Consider the following 21,327-nt stretch of genomic DNA (forward strand, 5'->3'; position numbering starts at 1 on the left):
GTGTCCTGCTCGACTGAGGGAAGACTCTGCATGACTATACCTGGAAGATTTTGGACCTCTCTGTGACTCCTTGATTTTGTTTTCTCCTACCATACTGCATTTTTATTTCATTAGAAGCCGTATGCAAGTATATACTGGAAAGTCTTGTAAATCCTTTCAATTGTTCAATATTTTGTATTAAATTCAGGGAAATATTTGACTGAATACACTTCATTAATGCTTACTAATATAATCAGATTTTCTATTTTGCTCTATATCAATAGAAGTATTTTATACTTCATCCAAAATATTTTTCTTATTTTTGTTTTAACTATCTTGACATTTTTTTCAATGTATTTTCAAGAATTTATTTTCTTTTGTGTCTATGTTTAACCACTTTTGTCCTAATAATATTAATCTGTACTTCTTAATAAGTCTTGCAGAAGTTGGTCTACCCACGACATTTCCCTATAAACTGAATTAATATTCGGTAAATCAGCTATTTATGATTTTTTAGCTTATTATAATAATTGATATTTTAATTTTAGTTATTCTTTCCTTCTATGTTCTTTGTGTGTATGTTCTTTTTTAGATTCTAGATTGTACTTCCTATTACTTTAAGTTTGTTCCTTGTTTTGTAATGCATGCTTTAAACTACAAATATCTTTGTTTTTGCTGTATCCCACAGATTTCAAAGTATACTGTTTTCCTTTTCATTTTACTTAATTTAACGTATTTTCTGTTAGTAAACCAACGAAAATGGGGTTTTTTAGTTTAGGGATTTGTGACATGTGTGAACAAGTTGTGTAGCTAGCTCTCTTTTAATTTTATATTTGCTTTTACTTTAGAGAGAATAATTTGAGGACATTGATTACTTGAAATTTGTTGGGAATTCCTTTATCATCTGAAAGTAATAAATTGTTTTAAATTAATTAACTATATTTAAATAGCAAATATAGACTTCCAGGCAAGGTGTATTTCAAGAGCTATAAAGAAATATTGTATAATTATATAAAAGTTAATTCACAAGGACTAAGCAATCATAAAAGTATAATGTATCTAAAACTATATCAAATAAAAGAAGCAAAGATGGACAGAGCTAAAAGAAGAAATAGACAAACCCATAATCCTAGTTAACAGTACTGATAGCCTTCTTACTCTGACTGATAGAACAACTAGAAAAAAACATTTTAAGACATAGATAAATTTTTAGAACACTAGGAACCACTTTAACCTGATCTAGCAACTAGATTATACATATGCTTTATATGAAAAAGGAAATACCACAATGAAAGGCAACATGCTGTGCAATAAAGAAACAACAAATTTCAAAATATTGAAAAATTACACAGTGTGTTCTGTGACAATTGAATTAGATTAGAAATCAATAAGAATAAATTATCTATGCAAACACCCATGATACTCATCAAACTGTATACATTAAATATATTCAGCTCTCTATATAAAAATCATACCATAATAAAGCTCTTAAATGGAGAATAAATTATTTAGAAAAACATAAATATTTGGGAATTGAACAACCAACTTCTAAACAACTGTCATGTCAAAGAAAAAGTCATTAGGAATATTAGAAAATATTCCATATAGAACTAAGTGAAAGTATATTGGATATATTTATAATGTTTTGAGACACAGCTAAAATAGCACTTAGAAGGGAAAAAGGTAATTTTACAGGTTTACATTTAGAAAGTAGGATGGCTTAAATCAATGTTTTAATTTTCTAACTTAAGAGATGAGAGAGTAAAATTATAATCAAGAAATTATAAGGAAGGAGAATTAAGTCCACAAAAGAGAGAAAATTGAGAAAGATGAATAGAAAAGAGAAAACAGAGAAAATTAACAAAGCTAAAAATGAGAGAAGAGAGGAAATGGAGAAAATTAAGAGTGTTAAAATTGGTTATTTGAAAATAATAATACTGAGAAACAAAACTCTTGGGAGAAGATCAAAATAAAGGAGATAAACAACTATCAATACCAAGAATGAAAGAAGTGATATCACCAAACATACTGTAGAATTAAAAGAAAAATAGAATGTTAAGTGACTATTAGAAAGAATTTTACATCAATCAATTTCATAAATTAGGTAAAATGGAGACATTTCTTGAAAAATACAACTTTCACACCTTGACAAAAGACAATATCGAAAATGTGAAAAGCACACTCCCTATTGAAATTGAATTCTTCATCAAGGGAAACTTCCAAAAGAAGCAAACTACATATCAGATGAGTTCACATGTAAATTCAAAATTTTTTAGGACTATAAGTGTTTTACGCTTAAGACATTACTGGAAAAATAGAAGCCGAAATAAATAGAGACATACCATGTTTATGATGTGAATATTCAATATGGTAAAGAGGTCAATTTTCCATTTATTTCTCATTATAAAGCCATCCCTTTCCATATACAAACAAATATTTTCTAAAAATTAATAAGCTTTCCCTGAAATTTCTATGTTAATGTAAAGCCCAGAATAACTAAAACAATTTTGAGTAGGAGGACCATACTTGGTGACTAAATATCAGACTTCACAGACTTCAAGTCTACTAAAATGTTAGTTACAAAGGCAATTTGGCAGGAATAAAGATAGACAAATAGATAAATGGACTGAATAGCAAGTCCAGAAATAAATCAATACTTCCATAGTCAATTGATTTTCATTTCAAAGTCTTTTCCATACATATTGCTAAAACAATTGGCTATCTATACTTAAAAAATGAACTCCTATTTTATGCAGTACTTAAATGTGAATGTAAGATGGATAATATACTTAAATATACATACTAAAACTATAAAGCTTCTAGAAGAAAATGTAGAAGAACACATGTACTTCACTGCCTCTAAATATTACTTGTTTCCTCAAAGATGCAGTTGTGTAGCAAGTTCTCTTTTAATTTTATATTTGCTTTGAGGACATTGATTACTTGAAATTTGTTGGGCATTCCTTTATCATACAAAATTAATAAATTGTTTTAAATAAATTAACTATATTTAAATAAGCTAATAGACTTGCAGACAAGGTGTGTTACAAAACTATAAATAAATATTTTATAATTATAAGAAAGTTAATTCACAAGGACTAAGCAATCATAAATGTATCATGTATAATATACAGTACACATTGTATATTGCCATGGCAGTTGTTTAGAAGTTTGTTGTTTAATTTCCAAATATTTATGTTTTTCTAAATCATTTTTTCTCCTTTAACAGCTTTAGTGTGGTATGAGTTTTACAAGAGAACTGCATATAAGAAAGAACTATAAGAAGTTGAACACTAGATAGTAGATTTGTTTTTATATTGGTTTGAAGCTACTTTCTGTATATTATAGGCTTGTAGAAATTGGTAAAAATATTGAGTATAGTGAGTCAAGGCGTCCTACAGTTAGAGAAGAGAGATACAGATGTGAAAGTAAAAAACTGAAATGAGCCTAATCAATTGGAATTGGTGGTGTCAATATGATTCAAGACTTTTTAAGATAGCTATAGATACACAAATAGATAAATAGATGACTTGATAGATACATAAGTAGATACATAGATTGATACATAGATACATGAATAAATACATAATTGTTAGCATAGACATAAGCACATTTATGTGTAATGTAAGAAATTGAAAGCAATGGTTTTCCCATGCTAATGAGCACACCTACTGCCCAGATGTTAATTTAAAGCCACAAAGGTTCTGGGTGTTGTGCCATATACCTGACTAATGCACACGATACAATTAATATTTAGAAACAGTGTTTTGGTTCCTTTCTAAATTACCTTTCAGATTGAAAATTATTTGTAACGATAAATAACTAAATTTCCTTGAAAGACACAAAGATACTACTTTTACACGTTAGAAAGAAATAGAATACATTTTTGAAAACATTATAAAGAAGAGCTTACCTTCTTTGCAGGTTACTTCAGGATCCCATCTTCCATTTATACAGATTGAGTGTTTGTATTCTGATTTTCCTGGACATTTGTAAGTTTTGTTGGTGTTATGGTCAACTTCAGTTGTAGCTGATGGATTTGCCTCAGATGCAGATATTTTTGACCATTTACACTTCTTAAGTTCCGCTGTCACTATAAAATGAAAACATTCCCTTGAAAAGACTAATTCTAAGAACCAAATAACAAATACAGTAAATAGTTATGAAGTCAGTATATAATGAACTTACAATTTATGCCTACAAATTCCACCAACCAAGTTATTACTGATCAAATTGCATGAAATGAACTATTATATATGAACCTGAGTCCTGCGTCCAGGTTTTGAAATTTCAGAGAAAATATCCATCCTAAAGACATTCTGCATTTTGGATTGGAACATTTTTGCATGATCTACATAGTGAATAGTCATCGCATGAATAATTTGGTCCCAAACTTGAAACATGTGCAAATGTTCACATTCATTTGTTTTTAGATCTCAAGCGTCTCTGCATTACTTTTAATTCACAATATTAAAACATTAAAATAAAAACAATTATGTGTGGACATAGAATATCAAGTTGCTAGTTTATATATATTTTTTCAAGAAAAGTAATGAAACATAATAAGAAAAGTACATCTAAGGTTCTTTTTTAATAGAACCTTAATTTTTAAGCAGACCTGTTGAATGATCACCAAAAAATAACAAATACTTGGAATAAGAAAGTGGGTACTTAAAGTTAAAACCTGTTTTCTGTATATACACGTAGAGTCTTTGAGAAGCTATATTATACACCAGGTCATTCTATGATCCAATATAATGTCATAATAACAATTTTTTTTCTGGCTCTAGATAAAAAGTTAAATATGGAATAAAAAAGCTTTTTATATAGCTACCTATTTCAAAAAATCAAGGCAGCTGGAAGTCCTTTTTGAATATGACAAAATATCAGTATAAGTCTTTGGCAGTATTTGTTAATGATTTGTTAGTGATAAGAGTCAAGTGAGCATAACAGAATAAAGAAAAGTCAAGTCGTTGGCTATCGAAAATTAATGATTTGAAAATGCAACCCTGAAAAAATAACATGAAATAAGGAGATGAATTCACTAGAACACACTAGAGGCTTGAGAATCAGCCCCATTTTTAGGATTTGTTCAGAGTGTTGAGGGAGACAGAGCCGATAGTGTTCTGCAGGGAATGGTAATGGAAGGAAGATGTATACTCAAAAAGAGCAGTGGTGGCTGCTGTCGTCATCCTATGATTGACTGGTCTCTGAAAGGAAAGCAAACTTATTTATTAGGAGAAAATAAATATAGTAAGAAGAATGAAAAGCTAGACTAGACAGAGTTACAAAATAAACACTGAGAGGAGAAAATTGGAATAAGGGCTATTATAGCTGAGAGGGATTACATTAAACTGAGTACAGGTAGAGGATTAACCTTTGCAAGGAAAACTCTGAGATCAGGGGAGTAATAACTGAAGCACATGTTTTGGTGTAAGGTAGAATGAAAAGTTAATGAGGCGAGGTCATTTGTGGAGAGGGAAGAGGATAAAGATGAGGATTGGTGAGGAACTAGCAATACCTCGGACAGGACTGTGTTTAGTAAAAACGGAGGGAGTAATAAACAATGAAATTCGCTGCTTAACTTAATAAGCTCCTATTGAATATCTCCCAGCTGTCAGCCAGTCTTTTGGTATTGGCCATATACCAGGGAACCAAACAGGTATGAATCCCTGCTCTCATGGAGCCTGAGCCTAAGCCCTGCCTTCTTCTTGGACTCATTAATGACTAGAAATCTGATGAATAAATACGACTGGGCCTCCAGGGCTCTCTTTGAATGCAGGGCCCAGGAAAAGTCCAGGAAAGAAGTCATCTAAGGGAAAAGTGAAGGAAGACAGCTAAGATTCTCCCAGTCAGTCATCAAAGACCTGGTCATCCAAAGGTCAGGACGATTCACTTACAGTGAAATGCATCAGTCAGGGCAGGTTCCTGGCCCCAGCCCAAGGGCCTCCTGTGACTCAGTTACCTACTGACTGGCAGGGCCTGAGCCCACCTTCCCTCCAGCACGTTCACTTCTCTTTGCTGCATTTGAAACTGACTGAGAAATCATCATTGTTAGAAGTTTGGAGAGAGGCAAGATTCCTAAAGGAATGCAGGAAATGGGTATTTTCTTAGCTATATTTCCTTGTTTGAAAGGTCCTAAAAGAAAGAGTATCATATAAAAACAAGAAATGGTATTTCTGCAGAGATAGTTGTATTTGCCTGGTAACTAGTACTCATATTTTAATCGTGTGAATATCAGTAAGATTTAGCTTCACACTTGTAAAGATAAACAATGTTAATATCAGGACAGAAAGATTCATAAAATTCTCTTCTAGTTTATACTTTTCCTCTTCAGACACATATTGAATTATAAACAACAAATGTTGGGAATCATTATAATTGAAGCTGACATTTTCAAGGATAAGTCTCAATTTCAACAATATGGTTGCAAACGTTAAACGTCAATTTGAGAAGTGCATTCTCACCAATGCACTGAGGAGGCTGGGTCCACTTTCCACTAATACATGTGACTGATCTGGGTCCGATCATTGTAAATGCTTCTCTGCAGCTGAACTCTACCAAGGCTCCATGGTGATGGAGAGGGGCCGAAAGTTTGACGTAGCCGTGATCAAGTGCCGGGAGATCTCCACAGGTCCTCTTCTCCTCTGGAAAATTTCACAAAAATATGTTCGTCTTTATCATTCAAGGTTGTATAAGAACACAGATAAAAGTGTTGACGTACCTTTAACTCTTACTATTTTTAATACATTACCAATACACACGGGCAAGGCTGTCCACTGTCCATCCACACACTGAATTTTACGAGAGCCCTTCAGCAGAAATCCAGGATTACACGCATACTCCACCACCTCACTGTGTCCATATTCTTCTTTCTGGGCCTCTTTAACTTCCCCACTGAGGAGCGGAGGCGGTGGGGCACACGATTTTACTCGCCCTACAGTAGACAAACTGTGTAAATAATGGTTACAGGGTCTATTTTACAGCTTAAAACTCCAGCCAATGCAGAGTTTTTTTGTTAGTTAGTTGATTATTTATTACATAATTTATTTTAGCATTCTTAAACAATGGTGTTTACACCAGACTCGGTTTCCTAGTTCTATTACTCATCCTGAGCTAACGTATTGGAAGTCTATGTAAGCCCAGGAAACATGTTCAATAATCTAGATACCCTAAATAAGTATGCAAACCAATTAATCAATATGGGTGTGTAAATTATAGCAATATTCTTATTCCATGGAAACACGGTATCAGAACTTTTTGAAAAAATATTATCCTTTGAAACAAGCATTTGATCAAGTTTTAACTTTTATTCCAGCCATACATATGATTGAATTGACTAGAAGCTACCTGGACATTGTTTAGACACACTTGATGACACTTAAGGTAAGTCCCACATTATCTGAAATGTCCAATATTAATGGTGGAATTGTAGGCAGAAGGAAAACTAACAAGAAATCCTGCCAGTGTCAGGTTCCTTATACGTATCTGTGGATACTTCCACCACACATTTCGAGAAGAAACTGGAGATTAATTTCTTAAATAAGGAAAACTTTTATCTACAGCCCAACACTTGTCCTTGGTGGGTATACCTCTGGCTTAATGCAATAGATTATAGATGCACTGGAAGCAGACAGAAAATTAAGAGAGGAAAACAATGGTTGATGGCTAAGGTTTTAACTTTTGTTCAGCAGCTGTAAGATAAATATTTACCTTTACATGTTGGAAGGTTAGGGGACCATCCAAAGTGGTAGCACTGAATTGAATCTGCTCCAACTATAATACGTCCTTTTATGCAGGAGAATTTCAACACGTCTCCAAATTTATATCTGTCTTTCTTGGGGTTAGCATCTAAATTGTTTTCCATTTGTGGAATACTGCATTCTCTTTCTATAGAAAGAGACAAATAATTTAGTGAGAATGTATAACTAATCATTGTCAAATAAATATTAAATGTGTCATGTAAAAATGAGGTGCTGGGTACTGCATGCATATACAGAGGGGCAGCACATAAATGCTCTTCCTTGTAAAACGTTACATATTAGGTTTTATACACCCTCTCCATTCATATGGGGCTCTTTGAGAAATATTAAGGTATTGAACAGCAACGTATGCGTCCTGATAGTTTATTTGTTAAGTCAGATTGTTTGAACTGGATATGATTTTATCACTGACATTTATAAAATTTAATGTTACTTTTTCTGTCTCAAAACGTAAAAAGATACTCCCACGTTAAAGAAAGTGAATGCTACAATTTTTAAATTGCACACAAATGAAAAATGGTATTTTTAAAAATATAATTGGGAAACCACAACACACAAGGGAGACATTTCTCGTGTATTTGAGTTACAGGAACATTAAAAATCCCTTAATTTTACAAGTGTGGAAATCAAACTGAAACATGATCAAATTGAAACATGAAACAAAATGAGGAACATGTTCAAGGCCACAGAGATAGGCATATTCTAGGTGTCATGATTATGTATATGATATACAAATATCAATTCTTGTTGTACCTATAAATGATCTTACTATTAATATATTTATAATTATTCTGCTTCAAATTAGAAATGTGTAAAATTATAAGCCCAAATTTATATAATGTATGAAATATGTGACATTGCTAGAAATTATGAAAAATTGCATTTTTCTTATTTGGAATCTTCCTATCTTGTTAATTAATTTATAAAATTCAAAACTGGAATTTGAAAATTAGAATTTTACCAAAATGAAAATTCATACCATCTGAAAGTCAAGTCTTAACACATAATCATAAAATTATATGTAAGTTAACTATTTTTAAAAGTAATGTCGCAAAAAAATAACTCAAAAAATAGTTTTTGTTTTGTGTTAATATTGAGTTTTGTAGCTTAGTTGAGAAGGTCACGCTTATGAGAAAAATTGAGATTCCTTTCCGAAAATTCGACTCCAAATTTCCACATAGCAAAACTTTTATTGGTATGTGTCTGTGTTTATATATTTTGTGCTTATATCAAATCCCTATTTTATCATATTGTGAAAAATGCTGCATTAACAATAACATCGGTTGTAGGCTATCTTCCAACTGTTGTCTCCACATAAATTCAGTGACTTTAAGAAAGCCATGATCATGTTAAGAGTCTCCCCCTTTTACTTAGAATAAGCTCCAAACACTTTACAATCCATTCCTTGCCTACACTTCCAATGTCATCTATCTGCCCCTGAGTCAGAGTTGACACAGAATTTTAAAAATAGGTCAATTTCGGGGCTTCCCTGGTGGCGCAGTGGTTGAGAATCCGCCTGCCGATGCAGGGGACATGGGTTCGTGCCCCGGTCCGGGAAGATCCCACGTGCCGCGGAGCGGCTGGGCCCCTGAGCCATGGCCGCTGAGCCTGTGCGTCCGGAGCCTATGCTCCGCAACGGGAGAGGCCACAACAGGGAGAGGCCCGCGTACCAAGAAAAAAAAAAAAAATTAAAATAGGTCAATTTCATTGCTGCCTCGGCTGTTGCACAGACCCTTATCTCTATGCTGAATGAATGGTTTCCAACTTTTCTTTGCATAGATGTCTTCCTGTAGGAACTAGAGCCTTCAGTCCCCTCCTATTTGCTAAGCACTTGGATTCTTTTGTTCTTCGAATACAGTTATTTGGAAAATATAGTAGAAATATTTTACCTTTTGGTTCATTATTTACCTTAATTATTTGTTGTTTTTTCATAGAGGAATGAAAGCTCTTGAAAGGCAGATCCCCTGTTTGTATCTTTCACCATTTTCTCTTAGCCTACTTCTAGGACATATTAGGTGTTTGTTGACAGCCTGAAAAGTGAAATTTGTGCCCAGAACACTGTTGAACGAGCCTGTCTCATTTCCGTTATAAATTCACTCCGTGCGTCTGTCTGAAATCTCTATTTTTAACCTTTTCTACTCTGCCTCGTGTTCCTTCTCCTCCTCCCCCTGTGCACCACCTAATCTCACATGACTTTGTCTCCTACCTCAAAGGAAAATAGAAACCATCAGCGACTGCTTCTTTTCAGCATGAGATTTACACATCCATTTTCCGTCCTTCCTCCTGATAGGAAGTTGGAAGTAGAGCTGTTGCCACCAAAGCCCAGTATTTTCTCAGAAGCGCTGGTTCCTTTCCCTTCTCCTTCACAGGGAACTTCCTGTGTTCAGTCTCTGCCTGCTCCCCTCTCTAGCATATCCTCTTCAGCGTTCAATACACTCACATCTTTCCCATTAAACCAATTCTTTATTCAGTGCGTAATTCCCCTAGCAATATATGCTGAGCCTCCTCTTCTCTGCCACAAGCAAATCTCTTGAAAGAGTTAAGTCCACATGCTGTGTTAAGTTTCTTACTAATCATTTTTTTCAGCAGGTTCGATGTAGGTTTTTCCCTTTCTACTCCATCTAAAACCATCTCTGTTGCAGTTCTTGTTGGCCTCTATGTAGCCAAATCTACCACATTTTTACAGTCTTCTAACTGGACATATCTACTGAATTAGAAATATTCACCACTTTAACAATCATAATAATGTAATTAGATGACAATTTCCTTGATTTTATTGTATGGCAGGTATTATGGCAAGAACTTTATATGAATAATTTAGTCCAAAATCCTTTGAAATATTAGAACATTTGTAATCACTAATCCATTTCCGAGATTAGGAAGCGTGAACAAAACTTCAAATAGGCTTGGCTGTTGCCCTAAGATACATGCTTAGCAAACTGTAGAACTGGAATTAGAACCCATCCAGGCTGACTCCACAGGATTCACCGTTAGCCGATCTATTATACTTCCTTTACCTTTACACATTTTCTTCTCGCCACATCTATGAAACATTCATTTCTAAGTTTTTCCCCTAAATTCTCTGGGTTCTCCTTTTTCCTATCTACTTTGCCATCTATTCATCTTTGTCTGGCACCTAAATGCTGGAATGCTTCAGGACTCAGTTTTGATCTCTCTTCTGTTTTCACTCGACATTCTTTGCCAATGTGATATCATTATTTATAGGGTGATAATCTCACAGGTGTATCTCCTGGCTACATCCATGTATTCAACTCTGTAGTGGATACATCCCATTTTTATGGTCCATGGCAGCCCAATCCCAATGTGTTCAAGTCAAAAGTTGCAGTGTTCTTCCCGAAGTGTTCTCTCTCCTGCCAGTGGCATCTGACAAAGTCATTTAAATTTACCTGCTTGCTTACGAAGCAATGGAGAGCAAGCACGCGAGTCCCTTGACTTTTTGCTCTTTTCGACATCCACCATTTAGTGACCTTATCTGTGTTTTCTGCCAACAAAACATATCCCAAATCTATCCTCTGCTATGCATCTCTTCAGCCATAACCTTATCTAATCCCCACTCTTTCTCACCCTCATGGCTTCCTGAAAAAAAAACAAAACAATTTTCTAGAGTCCAAATAAAATTATATTATTCCTTTCCTTAAAATTCCTTATGACTTTTCATCAGTCATAAAATTAATCCAAATGTGAACAGGCTCCGAAATAACCTGGATAATCTTTCCTTTGCCTCCTATCCAGCCTCAGCTCATAAAATTCTCCCACACCTTGCGTAGAATCCATTAACCTTGGTACTTCCCAAATATTGTTTTGTTGCCAAAGCTTTGCGTATACTGTCCCCTTGGCTTGGAACATTCAACATCCACTCAGTTGGCCAGAGATTGAAGCCCTGTTTCTAGCCCTGGAGAAGATACAGCTGATTGGCAAACATAAAAGAGATTCATGGCACTGTCCTCAGGACTTGGCACAGTGGGAAAATAAAGAACTCCTCTTAGTATGTGCAGAAATTAATACTCAAGGTAGGAGGTATAAAGCAGAAACTCAGGAGCAAAATAGGTGAAGAGGTTGTAAGACACTGTCATTGTGTTAATGAGTGAGTCTTTGGACTTCAAAACTTCCCCTCCACCCAGTTTACATTAAAGCAGAAGGAGACATCTTGATTTTAATCATCGTGCCTTAAAAATGACTCTAGATCAGTCAAATTCGGTAAAAATAAAACAGTTTTGATGATTATTGTCAATTATGTTCATCTTGAGAAGAATAACATCTGAAAAGGAGTTCTTACCATAACAGGCAGGTTTATCCGACCAGCCCTCTTCACCACACACTATGGAGCCTGTGGCGTGTCCATCTTGGTTCTCATGTCCATCAAGGCATGCATAGTCCAGACTGTCATTGAGCTTAAACCATGTGCCAGCACTTCTGGCTCTGGCATTCTCAAATACTGGCTTATCACAGGATTCTAAGGGATAATGGAATAAAAATATTTCATTTCTAATGTTATTTAGTGGGCAATCTGATTAAGTCTCATCTCAAGGGGAAAGGCGGCTTTACCAATTAGTATGTGCTAATAAATTATGATGCAAAAATAATCCAAGAATACCAGTGATAGATCACTGTCCTGGAATAGTTACTCAAAATGAAAAAAGTATATTTCTGTTATTGTTTTTTTTTTTTTTTTTTTTTTTTTTTTTTTTTTGTCTGCAACACACGGCTCGTGGGATCTTAATTCCTTGACCAGGGATCGAAACTGTGCCCCCTGTAGTGGGAGAGCAGATCCCTAACCACTGGATCGCCAGGGAATTCCTGAAAAAATATGTTTCTACACAACATTTTTCTCAACACCTAATGTCTCTGAAATATTTCTTTTATGAACATTTTTTCTCAATTTAATTATACTCATGCATTTTTCCCAGGCTAGTAACAAAATAAGCCATTACAGATGTATTGTACTATTTTTATAACAGCATTTTATGAATTAATGTGCTGAACTTATTAGCAGTTGTGACATATATGCCAGAGAAAATTGATTAATTGAAAAAAAGTAATTTTCAACAAGGTAAGTAAATTTTAAAACATTCTATAGAATTCTACTTTAAAACACACTAATATTTAAAGTCACATGATGATTTTGCTTTCCCAAATATATTTCTAATGGTTGTGTGTTCTTTTATATTTATCAAGTTTGAATGCAGAAGTAGTTCTATTATTTATAACAAGTTACAAGAAAGTAAAATGTTTCTTTACAAAAAATAAAATTGAACAGTATCAATTTTCACTAACACTGTAATAGAGCGATGTTAATAAAGATTTAAATAATTAATCTCAAATTTCATACTGTGTTATGTAGCCAGCTACCTTAAAACTTTAAAAAATTAAAGCAAAACTATACTAGTAAAAACAAAAGTAATAGAGAACTTTTCTCTTCCATGAAAAGAGTGTTAGATGGAAAATTGGTCACATATTAGTACAAAGTGAGCTTGATATGGGGGCAACTTTTATCATTTTCTCTTTGGCTAGTGCCCATATTAAGCATAGGCATTGGAAAGAAAAAGAAAATGTAAACAGTAGAAAGGGATATTTTAAATATCCACTTCACTTGAAGTGACTATGTAAAATATCACTTCGAAAATATCATCGTACAGCTTTGGGATGAATAAGATAAACTCAGCAAATTGTCCTTAGAAAATCATCATAAACATCTGTGTGGTGGGACAGAAAAACCTCTCAGCACAGCAGAATTTGGTCCTATCTAGAAGTGTTTCTGTGTCTCCACTTACTAGATGTTTATGAAGATTTCCTAACAGAGAGAATTTTTTGCAAGTGGATCTACATCACAGTTTCAAATATATAAATTTTACAAATTATATTATTTGAAGATTATGTACTATGGACTCATATCTTCACTTAAAAACATAACTTTTAGGCTTAGGAGGAAAGATTCTGACATAAAAGTCTCATAAAATAAAATCAGATACAATCGGCATAAAGGACTCAGCTAAAAATAAATGAGTTTATACCGGAATATAGGTATGTCTCCTAGCTAAATTAGTTTTTAATCGCAGGATGTTTTAAAGTGAAAAAACCTTGAAGTGAAGGATGCAATGATATTCTACCCTACTAGTAATTAATCATAAAAGGTAAAAAGTGATACACATTTTAAAATTTATCTTTTCAAATACAGCCATGGGGCCACATCAACACCTCATACCACCCCACCCCAGCAAAAAAAAAAAAAAGGTAAAAAGAATGAAGTTAAAGACAACTTCTCTAGAGTGATCATTAGGATAATGAATACTACGATAATCAATTACTTACTAATGCATACAGGTTGTACTGACCATCCACTTTGCAGACATGTAATTAATCCTGATGTGTTACCATCTGCTGTTACATATCCTGATTTACACTTATACTGTGTTTGTTTATTTAAAGGATATATAAAGGTAGATTCAGAAAAAAATCCGTTCTTAATTTGTATATCTGATTTTGAACATGTTTCTAAAAGGGAGAAAGCATAAAGAAAAGATAAGCATATATTTGATAAACATTTTATAAGGATGCAAGTAATATAACTATAGAAAAATGGGGAGTCATTTATAAATGTAAACCTAGAAAAATCCTGATCCTTTAAGTTCTTGTGTGAGAGAAAAACATCTATGAGTTTCCAAAGATATTAAATCAAGACACTTTATTCATTTTTTTTAGAACAAAGCAAGATTTAAAGTACTCAGAATCCTTACTAGGAAATTCTTAGAAATCTGTTTGTCTAATGGATCTGGAATCCTACAGCATGTCAGAACTCTATTAACAATTGGTTTCCTTTCCTGGAACTTGTTCGAAACGTTGCTTAGCCTGGATCTCTTAAGCAACCCAGAACACAGTTAACAAATTGGGGTATCCCAGATCAGGTGATGATCGCAGAATCTTCCACCACAGTTACCATAGCCTTTGTATCTGAGAATTTGAAATGTTTGTCATCAAAATTGGGTGCTTACTTCATTTATTAAATAACACGTGGATAAAGAAGAAATCAAAAGAGAAAACTTTGATGTTTTGAATTGAATGAAAATAAAAACATGATAAGTAAAATTTTATGAGATTTAGGAAATGACACGAAAGTGTGCCGAGAGGGGAATGTTAACATTAAATAACAATAATAGAAAATAATAAAGATTGAAAATCAATAATAGAAAATAATAAAGGTTGAAAATCAATAATTCTTTTTACTTAAAAATTATAAAAAGAAAAGCAAACAAACACAACACATGTCAATTTGAAAGAATAGAGTGACATTAGTAAGATGGCGGAATAGGATGCCTCGACCTCCCCCTCTCCTCACAGACACACTGAATTAACAGCTACGCATGTATCAGCTCCCGTCATTCAAAACACTGGTTGAGGGGCTCCTGCATTCAAGGCAAGTGAGAAAATGCTAGAATCCTAACTGTTAGGAAAAACTGAGACACACTCTCACAATAAGCGCCACCTAGGCACAGCACCATATAATGGGGAGGGAACCATCAACTCCCAGCTTCTCCGGGAGGAGCAAAGACTTTGAACCACAATCTCGGGCTCCAGTTTACCAACTGCTAGTCCAGGCCTGGCTTCCAACTCACCAGCCTCTGGGAGGGCCCAGCATTTCCAGTCTCCTGGGGCTACTGAGGACACAGTGGTAGTTAGGAATGGCTGTTCTAGCACTGCTCACAGGCCATCCCCTACCTTAGTGCAAAGGGAGCAGCTCCCAGTTTCTCCATGGAAGGAGTTAGACTACACATCTAGACCCTCATCTTTTCTAGCTGCTGCCTAAGGAAGTGGCTCCTAACTAACCTCTCTCTGAGAGCGGATGAAGCCCAGAACCTGTCGTTGCCTGGGGACCACAGAGAGCGAAATCATGGTTTGGAAGAACACAGGGTTTGAAGGAAGCATTCCCACAGCCCTTCTCCGCAGCTCAGGGCAGAGTGAGGGAGGGGAGAAGCGCCAGCTCCCAGCTTCACCAGCTTTTCTGGCTTCTAGCTCACCTGTCTCAGGACATAGATGGGAGTTGGCATATACTCTAGACCCCTGGAAGATGCTAAGTACAAAGACAGCAGTTTGGGTGAGCATAGAGGTTAGAGACGCATCCAGAATCTCTGGCCAGGCTGATTGATGAAGGCTTTCTACTTATGAGTCCAGTCTGTGAAAACTAGGAGATGTGGGTGTTTAATCTAATGCACAGATATCAACGCAGAGATTCGAGAAATACGTTCCAGTCAGAAGAACAAGATAAGTATCTATAAACCAACACTAACGAAACTGAGACAGGTGATTTCCCCAACAGAGTTACAAATAGCAGTCATAGAGCAAAAAATTTGACAAAAGAGTAAAGCAGCGGGGGTTTGGGCCTGACATATGTCCCAGTTGAGTGTCACAGGCAACTCCCATGTCCAAGCCTAAGTACTCAGCTTTTCCCCTTGCTTCTGATGTTTGCTCTCTTGTAACTAAAGCTTGTGGGTTTATTACTAGGGAATATTTAGAAATAAAGTACATTTTGCAATGGCAAAAAACCCCAAAACAAACAAACAGAAACCCGAAAACCCACAAAATAGCCATCATAAACATGCTTACCAAGGTCAGGAGAGCAATACGTGTACAAAGTAAGAATTTCAACAGAGAGATAGAAAATATAAAAATTACCAAAAGAGAAATGGTAGAACTGGAAAATGTGATAAATAAACTGAAAAATTAAATAGAGGGGTTCAACAACGGAGTAGAACAAGCAGAAAAAAGGATCAGTGGATGCCAAGGCCACTAAAAATAATTGAGTCAGAGGAGCAAAAAGAAAAAATAAGAAAAAAGGGGTCATAGGTTACAGCACTTATGGGACACCACCAAAATGATCACTATGTGTGTTACAGAAGACTGAGAAGGACAGGACAGAGGGAAAGGGGCAGAAAACTGATTCAAACATACTAAAAGAACTGAAAATGCACTAAATCTGGGAAAGGAAATAGATATTCAGATCCAGTAAGCCCAAATGAAGTGAGATGAACTGCAAAAAAATACAACCCCCACCCCCCGCAACTGATACACATAATCAAATTGTCTAGAGTCAAAGACAAAGTAAAATATTGAAAACAGCAATAGGAAACATCACACAGAAGGGAACCGTAAAACCTCCAGGTGATTTTATAGCAGAAACGTTGAAGGCCAGAAGGGAGTGGGATGATACACTCAAAGTGCTGAGAGAAAAAACTGCTAAGAATACGACACCAGCAAATTGGACATCACAAATAAAGGGCAGGTACCAATATTACCAGACACACAAATGCTTAGGGAGTTTATCACCACTAGATGTGCATACCAAGAAATGTTAAAGGCAGTTCTTCAAGTCCAAAAAGAAGGCTGCTAAACACCAGCACAATAGCATAAGAAAGTGTGACACTCATTGGTAATGGTAAATATAGACACAAGTATAGAATACAGTGATGGGTAAATAACTTTTTTAAAATATAGATCTTTATTGGACTATAATTGCTTCACAATACTGTGTTTAGTTTCTGTTGTACAACAAAGCGAATCAGCCATATGCATACATATGACCCCATACCCCCTCCCTCCTGAGCCTCCCTCCCATCCTCCCTATCCCACCCCTTTAGGTCACTGCAAAGCACCGAGCTGATCTCCCTGTGCTATGCTGCTGCTTCCCACTAGCTATTTTACATTTCGTAGTGTATATATGTCGATGCTACTCTTATTTTGCCCTAGCTCCCCCTCCCACCCCGTGTCCTCAAAGTCCATTCTCTATGTCTACATCTTTATTCCTGCCCTGCAACTAGGTTCATCAGTACCATTTTTTTTTTTCTTTTTAGATTCCATATATATGTGTTAGCATACGGTATTTGATTTTTTCTTTCTGACTTACTTCACTCTGTATGACAGACTCTTAGGTCCATCCACCTCACTACAAATAACTCAATTTCGTTTCTTTTTATGGTTGAGTAATATTCCATTGTATATATGTGCCACATCTTCTTTATCCATTCATCTGTTGATGGACATTTAGGTTGCTTCCATCTCCTGGCTATTGTAAATAGAGCTGCAATGAACATTGTGGTACATGACTCTTTTTGAATTATGGTTTTCTCAGGGTATATGCCCAGTAGTGGGATTGCTGGGTCATATGGTAGTTCTATTTTCAGGTTTTTTTTGTTTTTGTTTTTTTTTTGCGGTATGCGGGCCTCTCACTGTTGTGGCCTCTCCCGTTGCGGAGCACAGGCTCTGGACACGCAGGCCTAGCGGCCATGGCTCACGGGCTTAGTTGCTCCGCGGCATGTGGGATCTTCCCGGACCAGGGCACGAACCCGTGTCTCCTGCATCGGCAGGCGGATTCTCAACCACTGCGCCACCAGGGAAGCCCTATTTTTAGTTTTTTAAGGAACCTCCAGACTGTTCTCCAAGGTGGCTGTATCAATTTACATTCCCACCAACAGTGCAGGAGGGTTCCCTTTTCACCACACCCTTTCCAGCATTTATTGTTTCTAGATTTTTTGATGATGACTGGTGTGAGGTGATATCTCATTGCAGTTTTGATTTGCATTTCTCTAGTAATTAGTGATGCTGAGCTTCTTTTCATGTGCCTCTTGGCCATCTCTATGCCTTCTTTGTTAAAATGTTTATTTAGGTCTTCTGCTCATTTTTTAACTGGATTTTTTGTTTTTTTGATATTGAGCTCCAGGAGCTGTTTGTATATTTTGGAGATTAATCCTTTCTCTGTTGTTTCATTTGCAAATATTTTCTCCCATTCTGGGGGTTGTTTTCTCATCTTGTTTATGTTTTCCTTTGCTGTGCAAAACCTTTTAAGTTTAATTATTTACCATTTGTTTCTTTTTGTTTTTATTTCTGTTACCATAATAGGTGGGTGAAAATAGATCTTGCTGTGGTTTATATCAAAGAGTGTTTTCCCTCTAAGAGTTTATAGTTTCTGGTCTTACATTTAAGTCTTTAATCAATTTCAAGTTTATTTTTGTGTATGGTGCTAAAGTGTGTTCTAATTTCTTTCTTTTACATGTAGCTGTACCGTTTTCCCAGCACCATTTATTGAAGAGGCTGTCGTTTCTCCATTGTATGTTATTGCCTCCTTTGTCATAACTTAGTTGCCCATATGTGTGTGGGTTTATCTCTGGGCATTTTATGCTGTACCATTGATCTATATTTCTGTTTTTATGCCAGTACCATACTGTCTTGATTACTGTAGTTTTGTTGTATTGTTTCAAGTCGGGGAGCCTGATTCCTCCAACTCCATTTTTCTTTCTCAAGGTTGTTTTGGCTATTTGGGGTCTTTTGTGTTTCCTTACATATTGTAAAATTTTGTGTTCTAATTCTGTTAAAAATGCCATTGGTAGTTTGATAGGGATTGCACTGAATCTGTAGATTGCTTTGGGTAATATAGTCATTTTCATAATATTGATTCTTCCAATCCAAGAACATGATATATTTCTCCATCTGTTTATGTCATCTTTGATTTCTTTCATTAGTGTTTTATAGTTTTCTGAGTACAAGTCTTTTGCCTCCTTAGGCAGACTTATTCCTAGATATTTTATTCTTTTTGTTGCAATGGTAAATGGGAGTGTTTCCTTAATTTCTCTTTCAGATTTTTCATTATTGGTGTATAGGAATGCCAGAGATTTCTGTGCATTAATTTTGTATACTGCAAGTTTACCAAATTCATTGACTATTTCTAGTAGTTTTCTGGTGTCATCTTTAGAATTTTCTATATATAGTATCATGTCATTTGTGAACACTGACAGTTTTACTTCTTCTTTTCCAGTGTATATTCCTTTTATTTCTTTTTCTTTTCTGATTGCCATGGCTAGGATTTCTAAAACTATGCTGAAGAAGAGTGGCAAGAGTGAACATCCTTGTTTTGCTCCTGATCTTAGTGGAAATGTTTTCAGTTTTTCATGACTGAGTTTGATACTTGCTATGGGTTTGTCATATATGGCCTTTATTATATTGAGGTAAGTTCCTTCTATGCCCATTTTCTGGAGAGTTTTTATCATAAATTGCTGTTGAATTTTGTCAAAAGACTTTTCTGCATCTATTGAGATGATCAAATGGTTTTTATTCCTTAATTTGTTAATGTGGTGTATCACATTGATTGATCTGCATATATTAAAGAATCCTTTCATCCCTGGGATAAATCCCATTGATCATGGTGTATGATCCTTTTAGTGTGTTGTTGGATTCTGTTTGCTAATACTTTGTTGAGGATTTTTGCATCTATGTTCATCAGTGATATTGGCCTGTAACTTTCTTTTTCTGTGATATCTTTGTCTGGTTTTGGTATTAGTGCGATGGTGGCTTCGTAGAATGAGCTTGGGTGTGTACCTTTCTCTGCAATGTTTTGGAAGTGTTTGAGAAGGATGGGTGTTAGCTCTTCTCTAAAAGTTTGATAGAATTTGCCCATGAAGCCAGCTGCCCTGGACTTTTGTTTGTTGGAAGATTTTTAATTACAATTTCAATTCCATTACTTGTGATTGGTCTGTTTACATTTTCTATTTCTTCCTGGTTCAGTCTTGGAAGGTTGCACCTTTCCATGAATTTATCCATTTCTTCGTGTTTGTCCATTTTATCAGTCTATAGTTGTTTGTAGTAGTCTCTTATAATCCTTTGTATTTCTGCAGTATCAGTTTTGATTTCTCCTTTTTCATTTCTAGTTTTATTGATTTGAGTCTTCTCCGTTTTTTTCTTGATAAGTATGGCTAAAGGTTTATCAATTTTGTTTATCTCCTGAAAGAACAAGCTGTTAGTTTTATTGATCTTTGCTTTTGTTTCTATTTCATTTATTTCTGCTCTGATCTTTATTTCTTTCCTTCTGCTGAGTTTGGATTTTCTTTGTTCTTCTTTCTCTAGCTTTTTTAAGTGTAGGGTTAGATTGTTTACTTGAGATTTTTCTTGTTTCTTGAGGTGAGATTGAATTGCTATAAACTTCCCACCCTCTTAGATGGCTTTTGCTGTGTCCCATAGGATTTGGGTCATCATGTTTTGTTGTCATTTGTTTCTAGGTATTTTCTGATTTCTTCAGTGATCTCTTGGGTATTTAGTAGTGCACTGTTTAGCTTCCATGTATTGGTGTTTTTTACAGTTTTTTTTCCTGTAATTGATTTCCAATCCCATAGTGTTGTGGTCAGAGAAGATGCTTGATACAATTTCAATTTTCTTAAATTTTCCAGGGCTTAACTTGTGACCCCAATGTGATCTATCCTGGAGAATGTTCCATGTACACTTGAGAAGAAAGTGTATTCTGCCACTTTTTGGTGGAATGCTCTATAAATATCAATTAAATCTATCTGGCCTATTGTGTCATTTAAAGTTTGTGTTTCCTTATTTATTTTCTGTCTGGATGATCTGTCCATCAGTGTAAGTGAGATGTTAAAGTCCCCTCCTATCATTGTGTTACTGTCAATTTCTCTTTTCATAGTTGTTAACATTTGCCTTATGTATTGAAGTGCTCCTATGTTGAGTGCATAAACATTTATAATTGTTATATCTTCTTCTTGGTTTGATCCTTTGATTATTATGTAGTGTCCCT

The 21,327-nt window shown here is 35.1% G+C and overlaps 1 protein-coding gene across 2 annotated transcripts in view; it reads right to left on the reverse strand.

Moving 5' to 3' along the window:
* The window catches only part of CFH (complement factor H), a 127,970-nt gene that overhangs the window by 20,316 nt on the left and 86,327 nt on the right, over positions 1–21,327 (reverse strand). For both annotated transcript variants that reach the window (XM_067027499.1, XM_059048383.2), the window contains 6 exons: positions 14,073–14,255; positions 12,040–12,216; positions 7,693–7,869; positions 6,734–6,916; positions 6,447–6,626; positions 3,893–4,072 (listed from right to left, as the gene is read on the reverse strand). In XM_067027499.1, coding sequence (XP_066883600.1) covers positions 3,893–4,072; positions 6,447–6,626; positions 6,734–6,916; positions 7,693–7,869; positions 12,040–12,216; positions 14,073–14,255 — 1,080 coding nt within the window. The remainder of the gene's footprint in view (positions 1–3,892; positions 4,073–6,446; positions 6,627–6,733; positions 6,917–7,692; positions 7,870–12,039; positions 12,217–14,072; positions 14,256–21,327) is intronic.

Source organism: Kogia breviceps, chromosome 1, assembly GCF_026419965.1.
Source record: "Kogia breviceps isolate mKogBre1 chromosome 1, mKogBre1 haplotype 1, whole genome shotgun sequence".
NCBI classification, from domain to species: Eukaryota; Metazoa; Chordata; class Mammalia; order Artiodactyla; family Physeteridae; genus Kogia; species Kogia breviceps.